Source organism: Anthonomus grandis, chromosome 1, assembly GCF_022605725.1.
Source record: "Anthonomus grandis grandis chromosome 1, icAntGran1.3, whole genome shotgun sequence".
Taxonomy (NCBI): Eukaryota; Metazoa; Arthropoda; class Insecta; order Coleoptera; family Curculionidae; genus Anthonomus; species Anthonomus grandis.
In genome coordinates, this window is record NC_065546.1 from 973,929 (window position 1) to 1,001,910 (window position 27,982).

The window sequence follows — 27,982 nt, forward strand, 5'->3', positions numbered from 1 at the left end:
TACATCTTGCATTTAAATGTAAGATTCGTATTTGCATTTAAAAGTAATGTATGGAATATCTTATATACAGCCGAAGTATCCTATATTATTTGATATACACACATTAAAATGGTCTGAGAGACAATGAAAAATTCGTGTCCAAGATAAATTGTGTTTATTATTTGTTGGACATTCTTTAGGAACATACCTTATTACCTTTATCATATTAACCTATTCTTGTTAATATTAAATAAATAGAATGAATTCTTTAAGAAATATTTGGTAAACTTAAATATGAGTTCTTAACAACTTTTTGGCACTGTAGTGACATTTTGTTTTAATTGTGTGAACAACATAGTCAATATGCAAAAGCAATACCTTGATCATGAAACACAGTTAGGAGCTGTTGGTATAATACAGGGTGATATCAAGATACACGACGTCGCAGAAGCTGTAAATTATACCAAGAGCACTATAGGAGATTGTGGCAGAGTTTTAAAGAGACTGGTGATGTAAGAGAAAGACATATTTATCCAACAAGAGCAAAAGAACCTATACATGATGTTTTATTCGCTTTCAGGCATTACGAAATATTATTACCAAAACTCTCCTCAATATTACTGCCAACCAGTTAAGAAGTGAGCTTCAAATTGTTCATGGTATTAGTTTCACTGTTCAAACAATAAAGAATCGTGGTATGAAAACAATCTTTAGGGCAGACGACTCGTTAGAGCTCCAATACTATCCCGTGGAAATTGCACAAGGAGATTAAGAGTCGCCACAGAACATCAGAATTCGCATAAGCGTGAATGATGTGAATTTTTCTTTACCGGTGCATCAAGGTTTGGTTTATATCATGATTCAAGAAAACTGAGGGCGTGAACACCTGCCAACATGTCTAGCTTGCAACTCTTATATAATATAAACTCCTGGACAAAATTATCGCACCAATGATTATTTTGCCAAGAAAATTTAAATAAGAATGAATAACAGTTAAAACAATTATATATCTTTTTTCATACAAAAAGCAGAAGTTGACAAAAACTATGTTTATGCTCAAATTTGATACTACGAATGCCGCGAAGACTTCGAGCGGTCATTGCAGCTAGAGATGAAGTTTCGATCGATGTTTTTTCCTTGCATTGAATTTAGATACTTTAAATTTTTTTATACTTAAGATTTTAATTAAATTATCTTTTAAAACCTTAAAAATGTCATATTCATTTTCAACAGATATCATTCAGGTTTGATTTCATGATTTTGTAGGAAAATACAATTGTTCTAATTTAGGCAATTTATAACAGATTCTTTGTCAACATATAAAGCCCAAATAAAAATTTTGTTCTGTTTGAATTCTCTTGTAATTCAAACGATTCAAAAACGGGCTATAAATACAAACAAATATTTGAAAGGGACGTAACTACTCACCCGAAGTGGGTATTTGATTAATATACTCCAATATATGTGATCTGGTCCATTGTGGGGCCCATCTCATAGCTTCCTTAACGATTCGCTCAGAATTAGCGGCAAAATCTTTAATTATTTGTTCTCTCGCTTCCAAAGTATCCATCAGTTGAATAGAGTACGACGTTTGTGGTATTCTTAATGTGGGTGTTTCTTGATTGGGATCGATTTCTAGTGAGTAAGATAACACTTGTAAGATGTCCAACATTGTCCAAAGAACCCTGTAGAAAAACGTGAATTAAGAAAATTGCAGTGCAAAATTTGCAATAATAAACCTGAAGGCAAATTATATTGCAGAAATATTGCAGGAGAATTACATCTGCAATATTGCGACTTGCAGCAATATTTCACATAACATATTACTAGTTCATTACAACCATATTGCAGCAATGTTTTAATGTCCGCTTTTTTCATTGCATCCGCAACATTATAGCAATATTTCATGGAGTATGTTACTGTAATATTGCATTAATGTCAAAATCAAAAAATCAAAACTTTTATTATCCAAAAAAAAAAAATAGACACAAAGTGTATGGATTTCTTTACAGTTTTACATTTTTTAATCTTAGCCTAAAAAGAAAAATAACTACCTAGACATTTAAAATTCAAAAATATCCACCTATACTATATATTACAAAAGAAGTTAAAATAGTCAAAAGTAAAGTGACACTACATCGTTAAATAAATTATAATACTTAACTGCCTAATCGGCTAGATAGCTATCTACATCATAAAAAACATTTATTAGCTCGGAATTCCTTTTAACTTTTTTTAGATATCGAAACGGTTTTGCTAATCTTTATATTATTTGGTAATTTGTTGTATAGTTTTGGACCTATTCTTAAAACAATTTTTTTAGAAATAAGTAGCCTGCTATGAGGCATGGACAAGTCATTTCTCGAACGAGTTGGGTAATTATCAAAACTGCCATTAACAATAAAGCAATTAAAATTCTTAAGAACATATAAGCAAACTTTAAATATACGTTATGTATGTGCTGTATTGTAGTAATACTCACGTAATATTACTTATATCTTTCATTTATATTGCTGCTATATTTTTTATTAATTTTATATTGAATTTGCAATATTGATAAAATATAACAAAATTAATATTCCATTCTTAGTAATAACATTATTGATGAAAGGTAATGAATAAGTTGAAGGATATATTATATATTGGGATAAAGTAATTTAGTATAAGAGAGTAAAACATACAGGAATTTGTGTTTGATAAATATATATACATAAATATATTTTTAAGGGGACCTATTTCTAAAAATGTTCCTTTATCTGCACAAGAATTCAATGATACTTCTTTGACGTTGTTGAACATAGCAAAATTTCTGCCTAAAGATTTCATTCGTAAATCAAGATCGTTATCGTACTTAAAATATTGGAAAGCAACGGAATTGCGTTCATTCCTTCTGTATTTTGGGCCAGTGGTTTTGAAGAAAATGAAAGAATTATAAAAGTAATAAAATAAAATAATGAAAGAATTATATGACCATTTCATTGCCTTGCACATTGCTATAACTATTTTAGCGAGTCCTACACTCTCTAGGAATAAATCCAACGTTGATTACGCTGAAGTATTGTTGTCCCATTTTGTAGCAGAGTTTGAACAATTGTATGGCCGTAAAAAATCTCTCTCAATGTGCATTAATGTGTTAGATCTTGCCGATGATGTTACAAAACATGGAAACATCGACAACCTTGGTGCCTTTCGTTTTGAGAATTGCATAGGTACTCTTGCAAGATTGGTGAAGAAAGGAGAACGCCCACTCCAGCAAATTGATCACAAAATTACTAAAACCAATAAATTTGAGAAAATGCCACTTAAAAAAGAGAAAAATATTATTCTAACTAAGCGTCACGAACTATGATTAATTTTACCCCGAGGAGAAAAATTTTCAAGGCAATATCAGGTTATGGAAAAAGATGGATATGTTGTTAGTATTATGGATGAGAAAAACAATTGTGTTCGTATGCATGATGGTACTATTGTAGATATAATGAATTTTATTGCATGTAAAGATAAAAATTTTCTGATTGGAAGTTTTACATAGTTTATACGAGCAGCAATTTTAAATTTTCTGATCTTGGTATGGACGTATGTAAAAAAAGTAAAGAAATACATTTTGGCCCTACGAAAATGTGAAATGTTAAATTTTAAAACAACCTTACATTGATACAACTTACGTCACTTTTCCCATTCTTCACACAGTGAGCATGAATTAAGTTGTATGAGTGCCAATCAGAATATTATCAATTAGTTTAGGAATAAAGTTTGGAAATTGTGTAATATAAGTAATTGCGTTTTTTGTTGAATATACAGTACCGAGCAAAAGTAAAGAAACTTTTTTTTTTATTTTTAAATTAATTTTATTAAAGTTAACTAAAATTTTTTTAATCACCAAACTAGATAATAAAAATAAAACATAAACAATATAATTCTACTTATTATAAAGCCATATGTAAATTAATTTAAAAAAAAAACAGGGAAAATAGAGAAACACATATTTAAAGAAAATATATAATAACAACAAATTAATATTTAGTTGCATATCCCTTATTTTTAATAACTGCAAGGCATCTCCTTTTCATAGATCCAATCAGATTCCCTAAGGTCTCCTTGGGTACAGAATGCCATGCAGCTTCAACTGCTTCAAACAACTCGTCTCCATTTTTAAATTTTTCGGGATGTTCCTTACGAATTTTTTTATCTACTAAATCCCATAGATTCTCTATGGGATTAAGGTCAGGACTCTGAGCTGGCCACTTAACAACAGTTATTTTTTTGTCCTCAAAAAATTTTTTTATAATTTTAGCTGTATGCTTCGGATCATTGTCATGTTGAAACCTCCATTGCAATGGCATGTTTTCCTCTGCATATGGCAACATATTATCAGTTAATATTTCTAAATATTTAAACCGATCCATAATCCCATCAATTTTCACAATGGGGCCCATTTCCATACCAGAGAAACAACCCCACACTTGTACATTTCCCCCTCCATGCTTAATAGTGCCCAAAGTATACTTTGGATCAACTCTTTTATTTTTAGGACGCCTGACCTATAAAATACCATCAGTAGAAAATAAATTAAAGGAAATGACTCCGCTGCCGGCGCCGGTTTCCAAAAAAAATAATATGGGTGCCGGCTCCGGCAATCCAATGAAGGGAGTATGGAAACCGGCGCCGGCAGCCGAGTTATTCCACGGTGTTTTGACTCGGGAGTAGGCGCAACGCTCATAACCTAGAAATCTCTTTTGTTTTGAAGTTTAGGTAATTAGTTTATTTCACTATTTATGTTCGTGTCAACTAATATAGGTAATTAATAGCTAATTAACTGTTAATAAAAGTATAGTATCTTGTAAAATAGTGAAGAGCAAAATGAATGTGAATGATTCCAAAATGAAGTTTTCTTCATTTGAGGAATTTGAAAGTGCTTTAAATAACTATAAACAAACTACTAATAATGAGTATTGGTTCCGCGATAGCAGAACAATTGAAAAACAAAAAATTCGAAATCCTAATATTATAGTGAACATCAACTTATCGCTGAAATACTATTATATTCGCCTAGAAGACCATTTAAGAGTAAAAATGAAAATTCCTTAGCTTCTAGGAAGTTTAAGAAGTAGAAGTTAGAAAATTCTTCAATCTAGCACTTACAAACAGCAGTGCCCAGCAAGTATTTTTATAAAAGTAAGTAGCTGTAAACAATTTCTTTTTATACAAGAAATTAAAGATGACCACAATCATACGTCGTCAAAAGCATATTTTAATTCTCTTGCAAAACAAAGGTAAAATTTGCCCGAAAATATTAAAGTTAATACGCAACATGCTTTAAACGCAGGAGCAAATAAAAAAATTATTTTAAATCAAATAACACAAGAAACGGGCTGTAGACTAACCTTAGAAGATCTGACCAATTTAAATAATAGATCAAAACCTCAAAAGAAAAATCTTGAAGAATGTGTTAGAATTTTAAAAAATATTCATGGTTGCACAGACATCGAAATTTTAGTAGACAAAAACGACATTTTTAAAGGCATTTATTTTCAAGATAATCGTATGAAAAACTATATAAACGCATACCCTGAAATAATCTTTATTGATGGAACCTATTGTCTTGTTGATCTTCGTTTCTTGACCTTCTTGTTGATTTTTGTTTAATGGTGCCATTCAATCTTTGGAACACGAGAGTAACGAAAAACAAATCCAAGAAACGACCGTGAACCTGCAAAAAATAAAAATGCCATCGAAAATTCGAAAACGGGGACGCCCAAATGGTTTGGGAAACACCGTAATTGGACTTAGAAAGTCCAGGAAAAAAGAAAATATTTAATTTTACCTATATACCTGTATTACGGTTTGTTTTTTTTGTCGTAGGTACTTAAAAATATACATCTTATGTTTTGTTTTTTTTAAATCTTTTTTTTAACTTATTTGGTGGAACCTACCGAAGGTAGTAGGTATTGAGGATGCTGGTCAAAGAACTTTAGTCGGCATCCATAATAGAAACCGACGCCGGCAGCGGAGTCACTTCCTAAATTAAACTTACTTTCATCCGAAAATAATACTGTATTCCATCTTGCTTCTGACCAGTTTAAATGGTCATGTGCAAATTGAAGTCGGGCGGTTCGATTCTTCTTCGAAATGAAGGGTTTCCTGCATGGTTTTCTTGCCGGCAAGCCACTGTCCCTTAAACGTCTTCGAACTGTATGGACACTAATATTTACATCGTCTAGTTGAGATTTTATATCCACTGCTGTGTTAAATGGATTTTTAAGAGCTAAGGATTTAATCTTCTCGTCAACTCTAGGCGTCGTTTTTCTGGGCCTACCAGTTTTAGGGGGACTTATTAATGAGTTCCTAATGCGGTGTTACTTTATGGTTTTGGAAACGACTGAGCAGTTTAATCCTAACTGCTTAGCAATGATTGCTTGCTTAACACCCGATTGATATAAAAATATAAAAGTAATACCTCAAGGCATATTTACAAGTTAGTCTTTATTAATTAACAAAATATTATTGTGTATTGCTTTAAATAAGCAAACATAAACTAAGAACTTTAAAAATGTTTCTCTACTTTTGCTCCTCATAAAATAAAGATAAGCAAATAGATTGTTTTTGTTGCAAGAATTTATAAATACCAAATATGTTTTTGCATTCCTTTGAACCTAAAGAAATAATGTGAGTATTTGTTTATTGGCAATAGTCGATTACTCTGGCTTTATATTTATTAGATAAAGTGTTTCTCCACTTTTGCTCGGTACTGTATATGTATATTTAAACACCTGGATAATAATAAATAATTGTACTATCTATATATTTCGATTATTAGTATTATATTTCATTAAAATCCACACAATAAAAATTTGTTTGCAAAATTTAGTAGATACCTGTGAAATTAATTAACTATTTAATCAATCATTAAATATCTTACATAAGCAATATGACTGCAATATTACACATCGAATTTCAGTGATATATATCGCATTTGTGACAGTTAACAGTATATATGCAATATTGCAGATGAAATATTAAAATATCAATTGAAATTAAATATTGCTGGAATTTTATATAAACAATATTACAGCAATAGTCTACTTGCAATACAGATGCAACATTACACTAGCATTTCATTAACTTTGCAATGTATGTGTAATATTGTAGCAATAAACATGAAATATTATATTTGTTATATTTTAAAAGCAAGTTACTGTAATATTGTAACAATATTGCAGAAGTAATATATCAAAAGAATTATTGCTGCAATATAACATGCCGACAGGGAAATTACTTACCGTCTACTCCACAACAAATGCGGAAATCTATCCACCAAGTCGGCTAAGTACTTATCGGAAACCCTTCTGATTTGTTTGTGGGTGTGATTGAAATTAACGAGTAGAAATTGGGCGTGTTGTTCCAAATCGCATTCTCTTGCCTCGTCTTTCGGCTTATTTTTCATAACGTCCAGGAATTTTTTAAAGACACAATCGCTTACGGAGGCGACGCAATTCCACATGCCTGACTTATCTTTTTGTAATGCCGAGTCGCTTAAGTAGTCCGAAATCATCGGTACCTATTTAGGAAAAAGGCAAACTATAATAAATGCAATTACTAATAAAAATCCTCTAAAATATAGTGTTTATTTTGTTTGAGATGTGCTAGATCATCAAGTTTTGTATTTAAATAAATGTTTTATGAATGGAGTTCATTCGCAGGAATCCATTTATATTCTTCTAAACAAATGTAATAATTGTCAAGATTTTTGAACTTCACTCATAATAAGCGTGGTCATATGAAGTATTTTATCCTTGCGAACTCATTGTCTAATTGAAAGAACTCGTCCATTATCTCAAAGAGACTTACGTAACTAGAGAAAAAAAAATGAAAACTCCAAGTCTCAGTCTCAAAATGTCTTTTTAATTAATCAGGTGACATGTTTCGCTAATAAAGCATCATCAGACCTCATAGCTAGATGACCTGCTAAGTACTCTAAGTAATGTAAGTAATGTACTTACTGTAGCTAGATGACCTGCTAAGTACATTACTTACATTACTTAGAGTACTTAGCAGGTCATCTAGCTATAAGGTCTGATGATGCTTTATTAGCGAAACATGTCACCTGATTAATTAAAAAGACATTTTGAGACTGAGACTTCGAGTTTTCATTTTTTTTTCTCATTGTCTAAGTCATAAGATTGTGGTGTTACGAGAATTTTTAATATTGTTCATTGCTTTAATTTTTAGCACAAACCACATTAAATGCCTAGTATAGTAATAGATAGAAACTAAATCTTTTTGAAAAATATCTATCAATAATATATTTAAAAAAATAATGCTTTAAAATTTGAGTTTTTTCCTTAAAAGCTATATCTGCAACATCACTACGGCCAAACTAAGAAATAACTTACCATACTAGGTTCTCCAGAATGTTGAACCCTTAACGTTTCAACCCAGTAAACGCTAAGCAAAAAGGTACACTGCGCAAAAGTTAATTTATTGACAAAAGCAGTAACTTCCGCAGGATGAGGGTTTAACAAATCCAAAATTTGCGTTTTCAACTCCTGCAATTCGTTAATTGATACGCTATCATTACGGACCGCACTCGTATATTGTAATTCTCGCATCTCGGAGCGACTTGAGGTCGGTGAAATTAGAGCGGGTGATTTTACTGCGATCTCTTTTACCCCTTCGTACCATTCTTGAGGCCACAATCCTAAAAATACCATGTTAATTATAGACGGATAGCTGGCTACGTAGGTCGATGGGTCACTCGGTAAACGTGAAATTTTGTTATATACAGGCTCGGTTGTTACTCACATAGCAAGGGGCAGACCGTCAGAACGCCCTGGACGGAATAAATGAGGGTAGAGGGTTAAACATGTATTTTTTTTATGAAATTTTTTTGATTAGGTACAAAGCTGACAATTTGCACTAGTATTTTTTTTTTTTTATGGTAAACACAAGCACAAGAGGAAAGTCCTATGTCACTCTTGGAGTGGTGCTTGCGCGAAGATATTTGTGGGCATTTATCTTGAATCGCTGTAGGTTGTATGCGTCGGGAAATATGTGAGGTGGAAGCCCGTTCCACAAAGAAAATGTTCTCCAGATGAATGAGTCCCGATACAGCGACGTCCTTGGGGTAGGCAGGTGGACTCGATGTTGATGAGCCGCAACTGCTAGACGCGTCCTTATTGCCGGAACAGCCCTGGGTGGAATCAGGCCTGCCAGCTCAGAGGAGCACTTACCGTGATAATAACGGTAGAATAAACAGAGATCAGCCACCTTTCTCCTGTGCTCCAGATATAGTATAGGAGACGATATTAGAAAATAGGAAAAAAAATGTCAGAAGTCTACGCGGAAGATAAAGGGTCGTCAGAAGTTGGTAATGTCGCAAAAATTTTCACAACAATTTTGTCACTAGGTACACTTCTAACATTTAGCATACTTGTTTGCTAGTGGTCAGAAGTCCAGGTGGAAGAATAACGGAGATATTATTAATAATATGAGCGTCGGCGCTCCACTCCCACCTTTATAATATCTCAGGTTCACTTCTGACAATTTGAGAACATAATTTACAATGTTTGAACATACTATTGCTCAACTATCAGAAGTAAATTTGGAAGACATTGCTGATTATTAATAAATTAATAATTCAAAAAATGAAAAAAAAAATCATTAATTTTATTTCGTTAGAGATTTTAAATATTTATTGATTATTCATATTATTATATGATATTTGAATATACCGTTAAAATTTTACATTTCCATTTGGAAATTTTCCACTAAAGCGTTGTCGCTGTGTCATTTAGTACGTTAAACATGACCAGGTAATCAGGTACACGGTCCCTTCTGAACATCTGCTCAATTGCTCTCTGTCTCTCTTTATTTTTCTCTGTCTATCATACATAGTTTTATGTATCATAGGGCATTATTTTCGTTGGAAGGGAGAGTGACGCATTTTGGAGGAATGTGGGCACGAGCGGCAGTTTAGCTTAAGATATAGAAGCGTACAGATTGTTAGCGTGTTCTCAAATATATCTCTCATCATCAAATATATTTGCGTTTCTGTATTGAAAGTATATTGATGATATAAGATATACAAAATGAATTTGGATACATTCTGCGTGTTTCAATGTAAGGATCTGCCTGATAAAATATTAATTTTCACTGAAGAAAAATTAAAACAATGTCAAGAGAAACTATGTGTTCGTAAAGCGTTGCACATGAAATGCGGCGACATTGATCTTCCTGAATATGTGACTGAAACTCATGGGTACCATTAAATTTGTTTTAAAAATTTCTTGGCAATTCCAAAGAAGTACTTACAAAAATATGCCGAATTGACATCTCCTGAAAAAAATAAGAACTCATCGGCGTCTTTTGGGAGTGTCTCAGGTAAATTAACTAATTAAAGGTAACTTTCATAAAATTAAATCTAAAGTATGGATCGAATGTGGTATTTCCGATAAGATATTAATGCGCTACATGAATCCCTTGAATCAGACTTTTGCAGAGCACTACCATGATTTCACGGTACGGTATTAAATCATGCGAGAAAGTTAAGCAAGTCCGATATGAATTATTTCACCGAAACTATACGATAAAAAATATAAATAAGCCCTTTCAAAAAAAAATTGTTTGTCAATTGAAAAACTTCGATGCTTCTTGCTTGCCACCTTGCTATGTTGAATTAGGTCAACATATGGAGAGTAGGGCATGCAATCCCGAAATACCGGGATCCCGCATCAAATCCTTATTATGCGGATCCCGTTATGATATGATCGGGATTCGCAGGATTTGCGGGATTGCTTCGATACTTTTCACAGCTGTTCTCGGCGGCGAGAGATGAGCGACTGACTCTCAAAACAAAATCTCAAATTCGTCAAGAACTAAAGAAACTAATTGAGAGATTATTTTCTGAAAATGAAAAAACCATGATGAATGTAGCATCGATATAGTTTCTTCTGATGAAGATGATATGCCTCTAAAAAGTGCTTTCATTGCAAGAAGAATTGGAGTTAAGTCTGACTTCCGAAAACGTAATATGCTTCACCAGTTTAACCCCATACTCAATCATTAGATGCTATTGTTAAAAAAGAAATGGCATTGTATGAATCAGGAGGATCCAGCAGGGGTAAATATCTAGAACTGGCTTCTGTTTGGCTTAAATCTGTAACCCCGACAAGTGTTGAGGCTGAAAGAGCTTTTTCTGCTGCTGGTTATCTTGTCAATGACCTACGAAGTTCCTTGTCTGACAAAAGTGTAAATATTTTATGTTTTTTGCGGAATTATTTTCAGCAGAATCAATAAACCAAATAAAAATAAATGTGTGTATGCACTTCTTGTAGCCAGTACAGTATTGATATTCCAATTTTGTTATAAGTTATAATAACACATATTATAATATTTGTTTATGTTATGTTGTGCATCTTTGTACGTTTAAGATCAGTTTTTAATTTAAGCTAATAATTAGTGCATAATTATCAAAATTTGTGTTTGTTTTCCTATAAAGGGAATTTTCTTTGTTTCTGTAAAATAAATATTATAAACTTTATATGTGTTTTATTGATTAAATTAAAGAAAAACCTTGTAATTTATATACTACAATATATTTATGCGGGATCCCGTTAATACCGAGATCCCGCGGGATTTCTATTTTGAGTCCCGCAAATTCCGGGATTTAAAATTTATTGCGGGATTGCATGCCCTAATGGAGAGGGCACATTTCATCTCCAACATATGGACAAACGCGACTTTGTTTGATCGACTTTGTGCGACTTTGATGGACCACAATTGCCACCATTAGTCAAAAATATTCTCACTGACAGTGAACAGTCGGAAGGTAATTTTAAATTTACTTTTGACAATTTATAAATTCAACTAAATTACTGATTTGTACTTTCAGCTGACGATGACGAAACCACATATATCAGCGATGATAACTTTGAATTTGATCGCGATTAATTAGTATAAGTATGCGGTTAATGTTAGATATATATGTTGTAATAGTCGTATAAACAAAACAATTATTGTTATGTTATTATAAAAAACGGTATATTCAAATATCATATAATAATATGAAAATTCAATAAATATTTAAAATCGCTAATGAAATAAAATTAATATATTTTTCTGATTTTTTGAATTATTAATTTATTAATAATTAGCAATGTCTTCCGAATTTACTTCCGACAGTCGAGCAATAGTATGTTCAAACATTGTAAATTATGTTCTCAAATTGTCAGAAGTGAACCTGATGACAAAAAAAAAATACGAGATATTATGAGGTGGGAGTGGAGCGCCGACGCTCATATTATTAATAATATCTCCGTTATTCTTCCACCTGGACTTCTGACGACTTGCAGTTAATTACAGTTTGAATTATAAAATAAGTATGCAAAATGTCAGAAGTGTACCTAGTGATAAAATTGTTGCGAAAAATTTTGCAACATTACCGACTTCTGACGACCCTTTATTTTCCGCGTAGACTTCTGACAATTTTTTTCCTATTTTCTAATATCGTCTCCTTTACTAGTGCAAATTGTCAGCTTTGTACCTAATCACAAAATTTTCATAAAAAAATTACATGTTTAACCCTCTACCCTCATTTATTCCGTCCAGGGCGAGTTCTGTCGGTCTGCCCCTTGCTATGTCAGTAACAACCGAGCCTGTATATAACAAAATTTCACGTTTACCGAGTGACCCGTCGACCTACGTAGCCAGCTCTTAGACTATTATTTAATTTGGTGCTAAAAGAGAGGATAACAAGTCATTTACCAGATTCTGACGCCGTAAACCCCATAATTACGCAATAAAGCCAAAAATCTCTGAAAAGTTTATGAATTCTTGGTTTGGGGTGTCTAATTGGGGGTAGCCTGCGTAATAAAACTGCAATTACTGGAATTAATACACCTAAATTGCCGGCCGAGCTGGACGCTTTTAATGCACCTACAAATAAGTTGTTAAAATTGACAATTTGAAAATATTTTATGGAACCATTTCAAGAGAATGAACCCTTAAGACTTTTTAAGCAATGTTTTACAGCAGAACAGAAAATAATTTATAAAATAAGTTTTACTTGTAAATAATTTAGAATGTCTTTAAAATTATGAACAAAACGTTATTTACTTTAGTAATACATAACAGAAATGGTTCCATAGAAAACGTGTGTTTTGGATAAATAAAATTAATATGAAAAAAAAACTCAATGATAGCAAAACGTAAAATTTCAAGCGGAAAAGTTAATAAAATATGTACAAATCTACAATGAATTTACATGACATTACAGAGTTATATTTCAAGCCCCCCAAAAGGAAGAGAAGAAATGTACCGAGTGTACAACTATTTTGCTGGCCAAACTAAGATGTTTACCTAGAAAAAAATCCCACAAGAAATATAACATTAGATTTGCAGTACACAATATGATACATGACAAAGATACGTTATTAGTAAATTAAAAAAAAGCACAAGCCACACGATATTATAGTGCAAAAAATGTTTATGAATATCTTTCATACCCATCATGGATTCTTTTATCTTAAAAGGAGCTGCTTCTAGAACTATATAAAAAAATAAATACATTTAATATTCTTCTAAGAGAATTAAAGTAAATGACTAAATTTAAGTATATTTAGTGTATGTGCAGTGTATTAGTTCGTAAGTTTATAAGAACCACTAATATGGGGATATTTGAAAAGTTTGGTCAAAAATCTTGAAAATGTGGATTTATTTTAATTTTAAAAATCAAGCCTAAGTAGCGTGACTAGGTCTTTAGTTAATTTTTTTTATATTTAAAAAAACATTAATGAATATCAGAAATTTCAAATTCAAATTCAAAAACTTTTTATTTATCCCAAAATGAATTACACTTCATTTTTAAATATAACAATAATCTCGGTTGATGATAAATAAAGGACTACCCTGCAATTAATAAACCACAGTCTGGAACTTATTTTCAGAAATGTGTAGAGCGCCCCAAAAACTAAAACCTAAAGAAAAAAAAATCACTATTTATACTTAACAATAAAGTTAATAATTTTCAGTTTATGACAATAATTTTGGTATCCGGTCAAGCACAAGAACCCCCCATAGGTCACTAGGAGAATAGCACTAATAATTCATTATTATTTATAAATTGGACTGACAGAGAACGCACAGATCTAGCCACAAATAGTCAGATAATTTCAACATTTTCTCACATTTTCATTAAATTGTACGTTGCTCTTGCAAAAGTTTATTTTTAATGTGTTTTGAAAATTTAGATATTGCAAAAGTTTTTTTTTCAATTGGAATATTGTTCCATATTTGAGGTGCAACAAAAGCAAAGGATTTTTGGAAATTTGCAGAACGGTGTTGCGGTACAAGAAAATTGCCAGTATAGCGAGTTTGGTGATAGTGATCTCTAGATATGAAAAGTTGATATAAATATGGCGGTTGCTTGGATTTTAAAACTCTATAAATAAAATTGGTTAAATGTAGCGTACGTCGATTAGCCATAGATAATATTGAGCGTTTATTTAAGTGTGGAGTAATATGATCTCTATACAAAATATTATATGAAAATCGCAAACACGCATTTTGCAACTTCTGAATAGATTTAGAAATTCTGTTAGTCAAAGAGCTGTGATAAATGATGTCACCATAATCCAACAAAGATAAAACAAGAGAGTTACATAAATAGTATTTTGTTGTTGAGGGTAAAAATCTGTTTACTTCATATATTTTCTTCAATCTTAAATAGGCAATGCAAAGTTTCTTTTTTATATGCGTTTCGAAAGTTAATCTTGTGTCAAGGTAAACACCTAAATTCTTGACTTCTGTGACAACAGGCAACCTTTCATTATCTATCATAATATTTAAATGTTGATTAATATTTGCTATTCTGGCTTTGTTCTCTCCCAACAATATTACACATGATTTTGCAGCATTTAGCTTAAGATTATGATTATTTGCAAAACTTCGAATTTTTTTTAGGTCATCATTAAGATTTTTCTGAAAATGCTGCAATAGATCTTGATTAAACGAAATGTACAGTTGGGAATCATCAGCAAACTGTTGTATTTTGGAATTTATAACCTCTTTGTTCATATCTGCAACGTATAATGAAAACAATAATGGCCCTAATATCGACCCCTGTGGGACGCCCGTTGTCACCGGTATGTAATCAGATTTAATTTTGTTGGGCCCATTATAAAGAAGTGTACTCTGAACACGCCCGACTAGATAAGATTCAAAGAATTTTACAGCTTCCTGAGAAAAACCAAAATGGTGAAGCTTAGCCAACAACATCCGGTGACACAGTGTGTCAAAGGCCTTACTGAAGTCTAATAGGCAGAGGCACGTGATTTCTTTCCGATCCTGATCAAGCCTTACATCATTCACCAAGTTAATTAGGCAGGTACTAGTGCTAAAATTTTTTTAAAATCCAGATTGGCTAGGCGGAATTATTTTTTTAGATTCGACAAATGAAACAATCTGTTGATAAATGTGCTTTTCCAAAATTTTTGATATAGCCGGCAAAATACTTATGGGTCGAAGATCTTTAAAGTCTCCTCGATTTGAAACTTTTGGTAATGGTAAAATAATAGATTTTTTCCATAAGTCCGGATAACTATTTTCTAGAATACAAGTATTAATAATATTTATTAAAGCATATTTACAATAAGGAAATCATAATTTAATATCTCTTATTGATATCTCGTCTTCGCCTGTGGCATTAGTGCTAATAGAATTTAAAATTTGGATTAATGCTTCTTCGTCTATCAGACCAAACCTTAACTCCTCGGTAAATGATTGATGCCTATTTTGTTTATAAAAAGTAACCTTTTCATCTGAGGTAGTATATGTACTTGAATTAGAATTTACAAAATAATTATTTATTGCAGATAAGAATTTATTGGGTTAATTGACCAAAAGATAGCCAATTGACAGTTTATTTTAACTATGAAAAGCAGGAAAAATTCAAATTCAATTCATTGTCGGTGGTTCGGCAGTCAAGTGATTTGTAATAAATCCGAGGCTTTTTCGATATCCACATACAAGTAGCTCATTAATAACTAAGCTAGTTTAACAACATTTAAAGCTAAAACTCACCTGGACTTTTATCGCTAGCTCTTTTGCCTTCTAAACCCAATTGCACAAATAACTCGAGCAATCGACCGAGCAGTTCATTCATCTGCAATTCCCCCTGAATATTGTCAGCTATGTTGGCCAAAGCATTAATGACCGACCTAGAGACGTGCCTAAAAACCCATATAACATATAATGACTAATGTAATACCGTAGAAGTAGAAAAATTAATAGAATTTCCCTACCTATACTGGGCTTTATCGTTCGAACTGCTCCCATAAGTGGTACTACTACTTTCCACCGTAATCATTGTAAACATTTTCATGATCACCTCATATACGTTGGGTTCACATTGGGCGATTATCATACATCCCAACTGGTCCACGATTAAACTGTCCAAAGCCGATGGAACCCGGCAAAACCGCTGCTGGAAGAACTGTAGGATGGTATCGGTGGTTTTCGGAGTACCCTTCATAGATACGGCAACGTGGCCCAACATTATCACTATGTTTGTTGAGATTAGTGTTGATTCACTAAAATTCATATTGAAATTATATATATTAAATACTAAATTACCAAAATATCATATTTAAGGCTTATATTTGATATAAGGAGAAGAGAAGGGCCTTTTCTTACTCAATACCAAATTAAATAAAACCAATTGAATATAAATGATTATATTTAAAATAAAACTAGATAGTAAGCTCTCATAGAATCTTTTCAAGTTGTTTTGCTTCAGATCATATATTTAGGAAGCTGATATAGTGATCGCCAAGTTAAAATGCAGTAACGTACCTAATTAACACTTCAGTTATTACACAGAAAAAAACGTATCTGATATAAGCCGTACCAACGAAAGACTTAGGTGTGCCAATCAATGTAACAACTTGATATTTAAGTTATAAGAGAAAAACTAAAACGATAGCGTTTCTCCAACTTTTCCACTAGTAAATGATGATTTAAATAATATGGTTAAGTGGTCAATATAACAGAATATAAAAGAATCATAATATAAGTGTATTTTATTATGCTTCTTGCCAAATTAATTGGATGTGGAGTCAAATAAAACTATATGGTTTATTTGACTCCACATCATAATTAACTAAAGGGTTTAAATGTTAATATTACCGAAGTTTCGGCCTATATCAGCACTATAAATAAAGAGTGACAATATTTTATGGGTCTTTATACCAATTAAAAATATTCTTAGCAAAGCTTCTAAAATGTATGGGTTCTTAGTTAGGCATTCTAAAGACTGTACAAACCCTAATTTGCACTTGAATTTTCACTTGTTACCACTCGAAAAGGGGTACAAATAATTTTCTATAGTATATCTTTGTAAATTATTAACTGGTATTATAACGAAATTTAGAAACACACTTTTATAGACAACGTCAAAGCTCTTACCTAACTGGCGTTGACGGTCATTTAATTGTTTCCAAGATAAAAACTGGCTAAGCAATTAAAACTGAATGAATTGTCACGAAACGTCCCTTTTAAAGACATGTATCGAATTTACTACATTGTTTTTTGCCGATAGAGACCAATAATTTCAAATGAATACTGACAGTCAAAGCCAGCAATGGAAAATTGAAAATACAGAGATTTACAATAAGTTAACCTAAATTGGGACACAAATGGGGCTATAAGATAAGAATTATATAAGTATATAAGAAAAAAATTAATGAAAGTCCGATTTACAGTTAGAATTCGATATTTTTGGCTGCATAGGGTGTTCCGAATTCAAATTCCTTCTTTAAAAATAAAATAATCAAAATACAGGGTGTTTCAGAACTATGGGATCAAACTTCTGGGGGTTGTTCAGTGCAACAGAAGAATCCATTTGAGTATAGGAAGCCATGTCCGGAAATACGTCACTACGCGACTAAGGCCCTAAGACGCGTTAAAATTTATAAAAAACATTAATTACCTAAATAGGATCTGCTGCATTTATTTTTACCTTTTGTACATGATACCGTAACAACAATTGTTTAAAATCAACGCTTATCAATGTCATGTTTAAAAATTTTATAGCTTACAATTTTTAAACATTTATTGCTAATGAAAAACTTTACCAATCGAGAATTGGCGGATATGCATTTGGCATACGGAGCAACAAACTGCAATACACGAGCCGCATCGCGGTTGTATCATGAACGTTATCCCGAACGACAGCATCCTGGATACAAAAAGTTTATTGCGGTTCATCGGCGGCTCGCTGAGACAGGCATTTTTTAATTTTTTTATAAGACCAAGATGCATGATATTGGTGTTGCTCGAACCGTAAGAACGGTCGAATTTGAAGAAAAGGTGCTTCAGCGAGTTGCCGATAAACCATCAAATAGCACACGTGACGTCGCTAAGAATATGAATACGTGTAACGCTTCTGTCTGGCGGGTACTACACGAGCAACAACTTCATCCTTACCCCTTCCAGAAAGTTCAAGGTATGACTGCAGCCGATTATCATCCTAGAGTTCAATTTTGTCGATGGCTTCTGGATCACATCATTGCACAACCAAATTTTTTACGATATGTTTTGTCGACCGATGAAGCCTCTTTCACAAGAGACGGTATTTTTAATAGTAGGAATAGCCATGTTTGGGACGAAGAAAATCCTTTTGCAAATTTTCCAAGAAAACATCAGAATCATTGGTCTGTCAACGTATGGGCAGGCATTGTTGACGATTATTTAATTGGGCCAGACCTTCTACCGGAACGGTTAACAGGACCTATTTATCTGCGTTTCTTGGAGGAAGTTCTCCCAGAACTCCTTGAAAATGTTCCACTAAACGTTAGATAGCAAATTTGGTTTCAGCATGATGGAGCACCGGGTCACTTTGCTGTACAAGTACGCGAGTATTTGGCTCAGCGGTTTGGGCACCGTTGGATTGCCAGAGGTGGAGCAGTTTCTTGGCCTCCTAGGTCACCCGATTTAACGTGGCTCGATTTTTTCTTGTGGGGGACATGTAAAGTTTTTAGTATACGAAACTTCAGTAGAATCAGAGCTAGACTTAATTGGACGAATAACAGCAGCATTTGAAATCATTCAAAACGAGGATCAAATTTTTAGTGTAGTCCGCCGAAATCATGTGCGGCGCTTAAATCAGTGTATTGAGGTTGGAGGAAGACATTTTGAACAATTGTTGTGATGGTATCATATACCAGCGCCGTAGCTACAATGGTTCCACGGGTTCGGTGGAACCAGGCCCGCCACTCTCAAGAGCCCGTAGCCAGCTAATAAACATAATAATAAATAAATAAACAAAGAATGTAAATTTAAACTGAAACTCAATAATATATTGTGAACTTATATAATCTAAGAAACCACATAAAAATCGAAGACTCAGCTAAAATTCTTACATCGATGTGCCTATCCGCAGCCGAAGCAAATCTTTTCTAGCCTTTAGCACAGATTTAAATGCATCAAAACTTGACAGCATCAAAGCTTTTACAAAATGAGTAGCAAGATATACAAAAATCGAGTAAACTCCTAAAAAACGTTACAAATGACATATCTAATCTTCGAAATGAGTTTCTAAATGTAAAAGAAGAAGCTCAAGCCACAGCGAGTAAATGGGGTATAAGTCCAGAGTTTGGCCAAAAACGAATTTCTAAACGTAGACGTTTTTTTGATGAATCTGCAAATGATTTTGTTTTTCAAACTGCGAAAGATATCTTTAAGTTGAAGTTTTTTATAAAACGCTGGACATTATTATTAGTCAGTTACAATGTTGAACAGTTAGTTTACAACAAATATCTACTAACTTCAATATTTTGGATACAGAAGTTCTATTAAATTCTAGTGACACCGTAATATACCAAATGGCTGAAAATATTCGTGAAATATATCAAGATGATCTTTCAGATAAACTTTCTAATCAATTATTAGCATTTCGAACATGTTTTTCTGAAAATATAAAAATATATTTTCAGAAATAGAAAAAAATATTAGGTCAGTTAAAGATTTGCTTAAATTTATCCTGGTTGACAATTATTCATCTAGTAGTAGCTTTACTGAAATAATAACATTATGCTTCCTATATCTGACAATTCCTGTAACGGTTGCATTGGCAGAACGATCGTTCTCAAAATTAAAATTAATCAAAACATATCAAAATCGATTATCTTCTTTGGCAATGCTGTCCATTGAAAATAAAGTTGCTCGCTCTATAGATTTAAAGGAAATTATTAAATCATTTGCGACTGCTAAATATCGAAAAGTAACTTTTTAATGGGTGTATTTCTTCTATATTAACTTTGTATTTGTATCCTTTTGTAAATGTTTTTTATAATTATGTACATATGTTTTTAATATTTTTATATTTTTCCGTAATTAGTATTATAATACTAATAACGTAAATATCCTGTTATTAGTATTTTTGTCTTAATATTAATTTCATAAAAGTTTAGTTAACATGTAATAGCCTTTTAATTTTTTCTTTCCTTAAGCCGTCGATTTAGGGAGAGACGAAGGTTAGTATCTCTTTAGGGGCCCGCGGATATAGTCTCGAACCCAGGCCCGTTATGTTGTTGCTACGGCGCTGTCATATAAAAAAGGTAAAAATAAATGCATCAGATCCTATTTAGGTAATTATAATTTTTTTATAAATTTAAACGCGTCTTAGGGCCGTAGTGGCGTAGTGACATATTTCGGGATATGGGTTCCTATACTCAAATGAATTCTACTGTTGCACTAAACAACCCCTAGAAGTTTGATTGTTATCATGTCCATTGTATTTTAACTTTTGATTAATAAATAAATGATTAAGGTAAGTCTTTGAGATAATTCTTGTTACTGAATTAATGTATATATATATACATACATATATATATATATATATATATATTATATACATATATATATATACATATATATATATATCATTAAAAACCAAGAGAATTCATCATAGTAAGAGTCAGAAACCAGAAGTTCATGTTACAATTTCACTTTTAAAATTACATTTTAATTTTATGATTTATTATTTGTCGTTCAGTTCAGATCAGTTAAAAGTCAAAAAATAACTACAAAAAAAACTGGTGAATGCGGCGGGCATTTCTATCTCCCAGGGCATTCACCAATTTATTTACTTAGCTTTTTTAAAAAGATAAATACGAGGGGAGCTACGACAGTTTTTTAAAATGTCGTTTTCTTATGAATATTTATTTATTTACACGTTACAAGCCAAAAAAAGATTAAAACTAACTATTAAAAAAATGGAGAATGCGCCGGGCATATCTATCTACCAGCGCATTCACCAACTTATTTACTTAGCTTTGTTAAAAAAATTTCTACTTTTTATTCATACCTAAATAATAAACGAAATGCAAAAAGAAAACTAATTATTTTAATAACGAAAAAGAAAATAAGGGATTGCTTAGAATGTACAAGAAAAAGTAGCTAAAGCGCTTGGAATTAGTTTAAGAATGGTGCAAAAGGTTGTATATGAAAACAAGAACAATCTTATTTCCAAGCAGGAAACAAAGTGTAAAAGGAAGAAGCCAAAGACTGAAGTTTTAAGTGAATGTGTAAAAATAAAGTAACAAATTTAACTAAAAAAAGAAACTAATTATAACTATTATTATCACTAACAGAGTCGGAAAACTCTTCGTCATTTTCCGAATCTTCTTCAAATGGAGCAATGATCAATGGTTCAACTTGGATATCGAGTACTTTTTCTCTCTTCCACCAGGTTCTAATAATGTTTTCTGTGTGATCCACTGATTTCCGCCAATACTCCTTTGTGATGTGATTCAATGCCTCATTCCAAACAGCTTCAACCTCGTCAGATCTAAGCCCAGCACCCACGTGCTTCTCATAATAAGATTTTGACCCTGCCCATATAAGCTCAATGGCATTAAACTAACAATGGTATGGTGGCAATCTTAAAACGTCATGGCCATATTCACGTACTATTTCGTCAACAGCATATATTTTTAGTCTTTTCAGCGATTTTGCAATTGAAAGAAGTTCGGATTTTAGCATATATGGCAAGGGATTTTCAAACATTTCGCAATTCATATTGTCATGATAATCCATACTTTTAGACTTAGAAGAAAAAAATAAACTTGGACCTGGAACGAATCCCGTTGAAGACCCGGCATGTTAAATAATAAATCGTTTTCCCTGACCACATCCTTTTTTTCTTTTCACGCTTTTCACAGATTCATCTTACCAAGATTTTATTCCACTCCCGTTTGAAAATATCCGAGTTTCATCTAAGAATACCACGTTCCTTAACTTTAATTTTTTATTTTGTGTATATTATCTTAAAAATCCTATTCGTTGGCTCACAATATTTGGTAGTTCACACAAATATCTTCTATTGTAGTCTTTTTTATAGCGAAAACCTATGCTTTTAATTAATTTTGATAAAGCAGAAAGTCCAATTTCCAAAGTGCCGCGTTGCTTTAAAACATCCCTCAGAAATGGCAGCGTTATATTTGTTTTTAGCCTATATAGTTCATAAATCCTATCCCTTACTTCCATTTTTATACATTCACTTAAATCTTCAGTCTTCGGCTTCTTCCTTTTACACTTTTTTTCCTTCTTGGGAATAAGATTGTTCTTGTTTTCATATACAACCTTTTGCACCATTCTTAAATTAATTTCAAGCGCTTTAGCTACTTCTTCTTGTACATTCTTAGGCAACCCTTTATTTTCTTTTTCGTTCTCGAAGTAATTAATAACATTATGTACCATTTTTTTGGCTTGAGGATTTAGAAATCCACAAAAAGGCTTTTTCTTTTCCATAATTTGAAATTTAAATTATCTTGTGACAAATAATGTCATCCGTCAATCGAAACAAGACCGGCATGTTTGTTATGAAAGTAATTGTTTTAGAACCACTGACATTTATCATTTTATCTTCTTTTGATACATTAACGCTGCATATATCTGTTTCGTTTATCTGACGCGTTGTAGTTAAAAAACGTTGTTGCGCAAATTGAAATGAAACGTAACTACAAAAGTTTGTGCTGATATTCCGATACACCCGCACGATAAGAGCGATTTTGACTTTACCTTTTAGATTTTCTAGTCGTTTAAGCCATAATCGATTAAGCAAAAAATATATGTTGAAATTTACCTAAGTAACAGGGTGTAACTAACGCCCTGTATAAATAATGCTAAATTTACCACAAAATTCATAATTTTCATGTCAAAATACATAAAGTCGCCAATTTTGAAGACGATACTGCTTAAAATCACAAAATTTATAAGAAATTTCAAATTAAAATTCCAACTTTAAATACCCTGTATCTCGTAAACCTGCAACATTTATATAAGACATATTAAGCTCAATCGCCATATTTTGGTGTGTAGTATCTCCAGTTCAGAGATTGCCCATTCTTAATGAATCACCCTGTATATGCACAATTATAAGTTATTATTTTAAAATTGACATGATAGGATTCCTGCTTAGGTCATGATTCAAAACATGGTGTTATAAATAGGTTTACATTTAATACCACCAAAAGTATCAACAAATTAAACCTAATACATCAAATTTATTAAACTTCTCCAACAGCTTACATATATCAAATTAACTTACCTATCGCTTTTTTCAGCTGTAAAAAGCCGATTAGAAACAGAAGCAACCAAAGCTCTAACACATTCAGGGTCCATTGTGTGAGATGCCTCCAAAGCGTAACACAAGTTCTCGATTGCGGCGTCACGTAATTTCTCAAATGCACCCTGTACCCGTAAAGGATATTTATTGGCAGCCTGTTCGGCCTTCAAGACATGCCCGGCAGCTAGAACAACCTTTAGGTTAAAAATGAAAATATGTAGATTATGTTTTACACATTTACCAACGACTTTCAAGTGATCTTTACCGCTCCTTTCGTTTGCCTGCTTGTGTAACTTCGATAAAATCGGCGAGGGCACTATTAAGAAATCTCTTAAACAATAAATCGAAGTGGAAGCGATATTTGGAAATTTTTGGGCCAGTTTTCCTAAACCTTCCAGGCACACCATTAAAAGGGGCATGTGAGCTAGAACCAATCTGTAACTGTCATTGGTGTTAATTTTCTCTGAAAGGCGACCGCATAAACTATCAGCACCTAGAATTATAACAGTTCATTTTTTAAATATTAGAGTGTCATAATTTTTATCACAATTATGTCTAAAAGTACTTTCTTAAAATTAAGAATTTCACTACAGATACATATAAAGGGTGTCTCATAATAGGTCAAGGTCCAGACTAAAGTGATTTTTAGAAATGACTTTCTTATGAGACTTCAGGCAAAAAACGGTTAAATTAAATAGTGTTAATGGAATTCAAAAACATATAAAAATCCAGCAAAAAAAAACACCGAATACGACTCTTGGTTAGTATACAAATACGTGTAGAACTTGTGGTACATCTGATATTTCTCAAAAACTTTATATAATAACAGAAGTGTAGAAATGAATGCTTGATATTTAAGTTTCTAAAAAGTCCAATGTAGTGTTTTGTGTTAAAGCTGCATAAGTCAAAAAAAAAACTGGCTGCATCACCTAGTATAGTAGTTAGAAACTGCACCAAAGTTGAAAAGTTATATTCCACATCCACTGTAACATAATAACAAGATTATGAAGAATAAAATTACTGTTAAACAGTATTAGCAGTAATATTAAGAAAATATGTCTGGAGTCAAGAAAAGCATAGAAATAAGAGGTGTTAAAAAATTAAATATTTTGCCTTAAAATCATTTTTTAGAATCATTTTATGTGACGAAAAGGTTCAGCGAACAACAGGAATTGCTTCGGGAAAAGCTTTTAACTAATTTGACTTGAAGAGAGTGAAATTTTATTTACTATAAATATTACTCTTAAAATTATAAACACATAGAGCACAACGTGTTATTTCAAACTTAGTTGACGAGTTAAACTCAAATGACTGTCTTAATACTCAACTTATGGCTCAACTTTCCATATAAAATCTTCAACTCACATAAAATGATCCTCTGTATACAAGTAATATAAACTTTTAAAATAAATACTTTTAAAGATATCTTACCAGTTTCGTCACCGATGGCCCAGACAAGCAAATCAACGCAGGCGGCGTTCGCCATAACGTTAACTTTAAACTTATTTACCAACGCAAAATTACTTTCCCTGTCTTCCTTTTCGCTGGCATCGTGGTGGCGGCTTTGTAACTCCGTTTGACCGTTTAAATATAACCCTGAAATTCAAATCAAATTAAGATTTTATTTTTATTTGGTTGAAAATCAGATAAAATTTAAATTAATATAAATCTTTTTGCTTCCCAGCCAACACACCATTTTTTTTTTTATGGTAAACACAAGCCCAAGAGGAAAGTCCTATGTCACTCTTGGAGTGGTGCTTGCGCGAAGATATTTGTGGGCATTTATCTTGAATCGCTGTAGGTTGTATGCGTCGGGAAATATGTGAGGTGGAAGTCCGTTCCACAAAGAAGATGTTCTCCAGATGAATGAGTCCCGATACAGCGGATAACAACAACAAACAAATTTGTTACATTATATCGGAAACCAAAAGAAGGTTTTTGTTTACAGGTCACTTAGAAATTCCTAACTTGATTTTTCTGAAACCATTCTAATTTTGCAAATAATTGTTACGATGCCAATGACAACCGCAGAAGCCGAACGATGTTTTTCTACACTAAAACGAATTAAAACTTTTCTTAGAAGTACTATGGGCCAGGATAGACTAACTGCACTCGCAATGTTATCCATTGAAAAAGATGATTCGAGAAATTCCAAATTTCAACGAATTGGTGATTGAAGAGTTTATTTCAAAAAAAGACAGACGACTTTATTTTCAGTACAAAACTTATGTTTAAATTTTAAAAAATATTAGTTTTAGTTTAATTAGTTTTAAGTTTAATTTTGTGAAACAGTATTATATTCAATAAAACATATATAGGGAAATTAGAGTGGGTTTATTGGCATTTTTTACGCTCTCAAAAGGAAATATAGGGCGTGGCACCCAAAAATTTTTCGCTATTTTTCCCCTCCCAATTGTGCACTCCCATTCCTTAAAGTCACGCGCCGCCACTGGGTCTTTAAACAAAATGTTTGTTTTTTTTTGTTGTTACGAGGTATCTTTTTATAGTTTTAAGTATAGTTGTAACAACTGGTAATTGAGAATTTGCCTGTGTCGCTTAAAACTTAAAATGTGGCCCATTTTCTATTTCTATTAACATCCTCACTCAAAACCCATTACTTTACAGATCTCACTACGCTGCACAATTTTTCAGATATTGAATCACATGACAAAATGGGTTACTTTTTACAAAAAATTATTGATCAAGAAGTTATATCGCTTGCTGAGAACCATAGTGGCGAAACAACAAAAATGTAAAAATCGGGAAAATAATCTAAAATATTCTAAATTAAACGTTCTTTTAAATTCAATATCGGCGAATCGAAATTTTTTTACCCGCTCACCAAGAGGCGCCACCCGCCATTATGGCAGCGCAGAAAGTGATCAGCCAATTACGTGCTATAGCGGCGAATTCAGAGTTGTGCCAAAAGTCAAGGTGAACGGTTACCATTTTTCATTCTTAAGTGGCGAAAAGGCAGATTCGTTTTTGTTGCACAAAATTAAAAGGACTAATATTAAAAACTAGTGACGAAAGGTAAGTTACTTTGACAAAATTTTTATTTTATATTGAAACTTTTTGTACGGAAGTGGTGAAACTGATTTTTTGACGGTAATGCTTAAAATTACCCAAAAAAACTTGGTTGATTTTCGGCGAGTGTGATTTTTCGTTAAATTCTCTAATTTTTTTGTTAATTATTGGTACCATTATGATAAAAAAAATTATTCGCCATTATTGCTTCGAAATTTTATACCTTTATTATAAATATTCCACAAAAACAAAAGTGAATAAAGCACCATCTTTAATCTTACGTTTTTGTTTTGTTTCAAACATTAAACTAGCATTATAATATTTTGAGGCTTGCAATTTATTTTTAGCCTTTCCTAAACAAAAAAGAGGTTTTAGATGGTCTACTACGTTTTTGTACAATATCAAGGTTAAAGAAGTAAAGTGGAAAATTTGCAAAAAAAATAGGCACTTGTTTTAATATTTAAAGAAATTAAATTATCTAGATAAAAGCTTAACATACATGGGATCTTATAAATATTATGAGAATGTTTTTGTTTTTAGCTATAAATAGTTGCAGGAAGATGAATCAGCGGTCAAGAAAAATGTTTGATGCCTTAGGTATTGGGTAGGTTTTTTTAAATCACATTTTACACTCTATGTTTTTAGTATTTTATAATAATATAGTTATATAAACAATAAAGGTCTGTTTATGCACAGAAAAAACCTTTATAATTTAGATAAATATTTTTTGATTACAGACCACCGGCGTCTGAACAAATCGAAAATCTAGGAATTAGTAGTGATAGACACAAGTACAATCAAATCAAGTCAGTCAAAATTGTGATGGTGAGTCGGTGTATGCAACCAAATATAATTTAGTACCTAAATCTTTATGTCTGTTACTTATTAGGCATACTGTTACCAATCTTTGAAATCGTTTATACGTTTTAGTTCTTTACCTTTCAGATATTATTAATAGCAGTAAAAATTCTGAAATGGATACTTTTGAATATTCCATTGAAGATTTTGAAGCAATTTCGACAATTGCTCAATCTTCTACACACGTTGCTCAACATACTGTTCCTCCCAAGTTGGACGTTAGAAGTACTTGTATGTCAATATTATTTTAGGTAGCCCGCATCTTATTACAAGGGGCCAGGAAAACGTTTTTGGTAACATGGAGAGTACTCCTGTCGTAAAATCAAAGAGTACTTTTATAGTGGAATCAACATTGCAATCGCAAGTTCCTCTCGTTGAACCTGAATTACAGATTCCTCTACCTGAGAAATGTAATGAAGAAACATTTATGGCCCAGTCAAGTCCCATTGTAGACGGTAGGTTTTTTCATAATACATTTTAGGAAGTGCATGCATG

General features: G+C 32.3%; 1 protein-coding gene across 3 annotated transcripts in view; it reads right to left on the reverse strand.

Annotated features, from left to right (window-relative positions):
• LOC126743886 (phosphatidylinositol 4-kinase alpha) overlaps window positions 1-27,982 on the reverse strand; it is a 104,638-nt gene that overhangs the window by 61,152 nt on the left and 15,504 nt on the right. The window contains exons 6-16 of one of the 3 annotated variants that reach the window (XM_050451140.1): window positions 25,034-25,198; window positions 24,532-24,585; window positions 23,844-24,095; window positions 23,585-23,786; window positions 16,278-16,565; window positions 16,057-16,205; window positions 13,482-13,523; window positions 12,742-12,912; window positions 8,373-8,677; window positions 7,260-7,537; window positions 1,408-1,664 (exon numbers count right to left, since the gene is read on the reverse strand). In XM_050451140.1, the coding sequence (XP_050307097.1) occupies window positions 1,408-1,664; window positions 7,260-7,537; window positions 8,373-8,677; window positions 12,742-12,912; window positions 13,482-13,523; window positions 16,057-16,205; window positions 16,278-16,565; window positions 23,585-23,786; window positions 23,844-24,095; window positions 24,532-24,585; window positions 25,034-25,198 (2,163 nt within the window). The remainder of the gene's footprint in view (window positions 1-1,407; window positions 1,665-7,259; window positions 7,538-8,372; window positions 8,678-12,741; window positions 12,913-13,481; window positions 13,524-16,056; window positions 16,206-16,277; window positions 16,566-23,584; window positions 23,787-23,843; window positions 24,096-24,531; window positions 24,586-25,033; window positions 25,199-27,982) is intronic. The other 2 variants (XM_050451149.1, XM_050451158.1) reach the window with 2 other exon arrangements.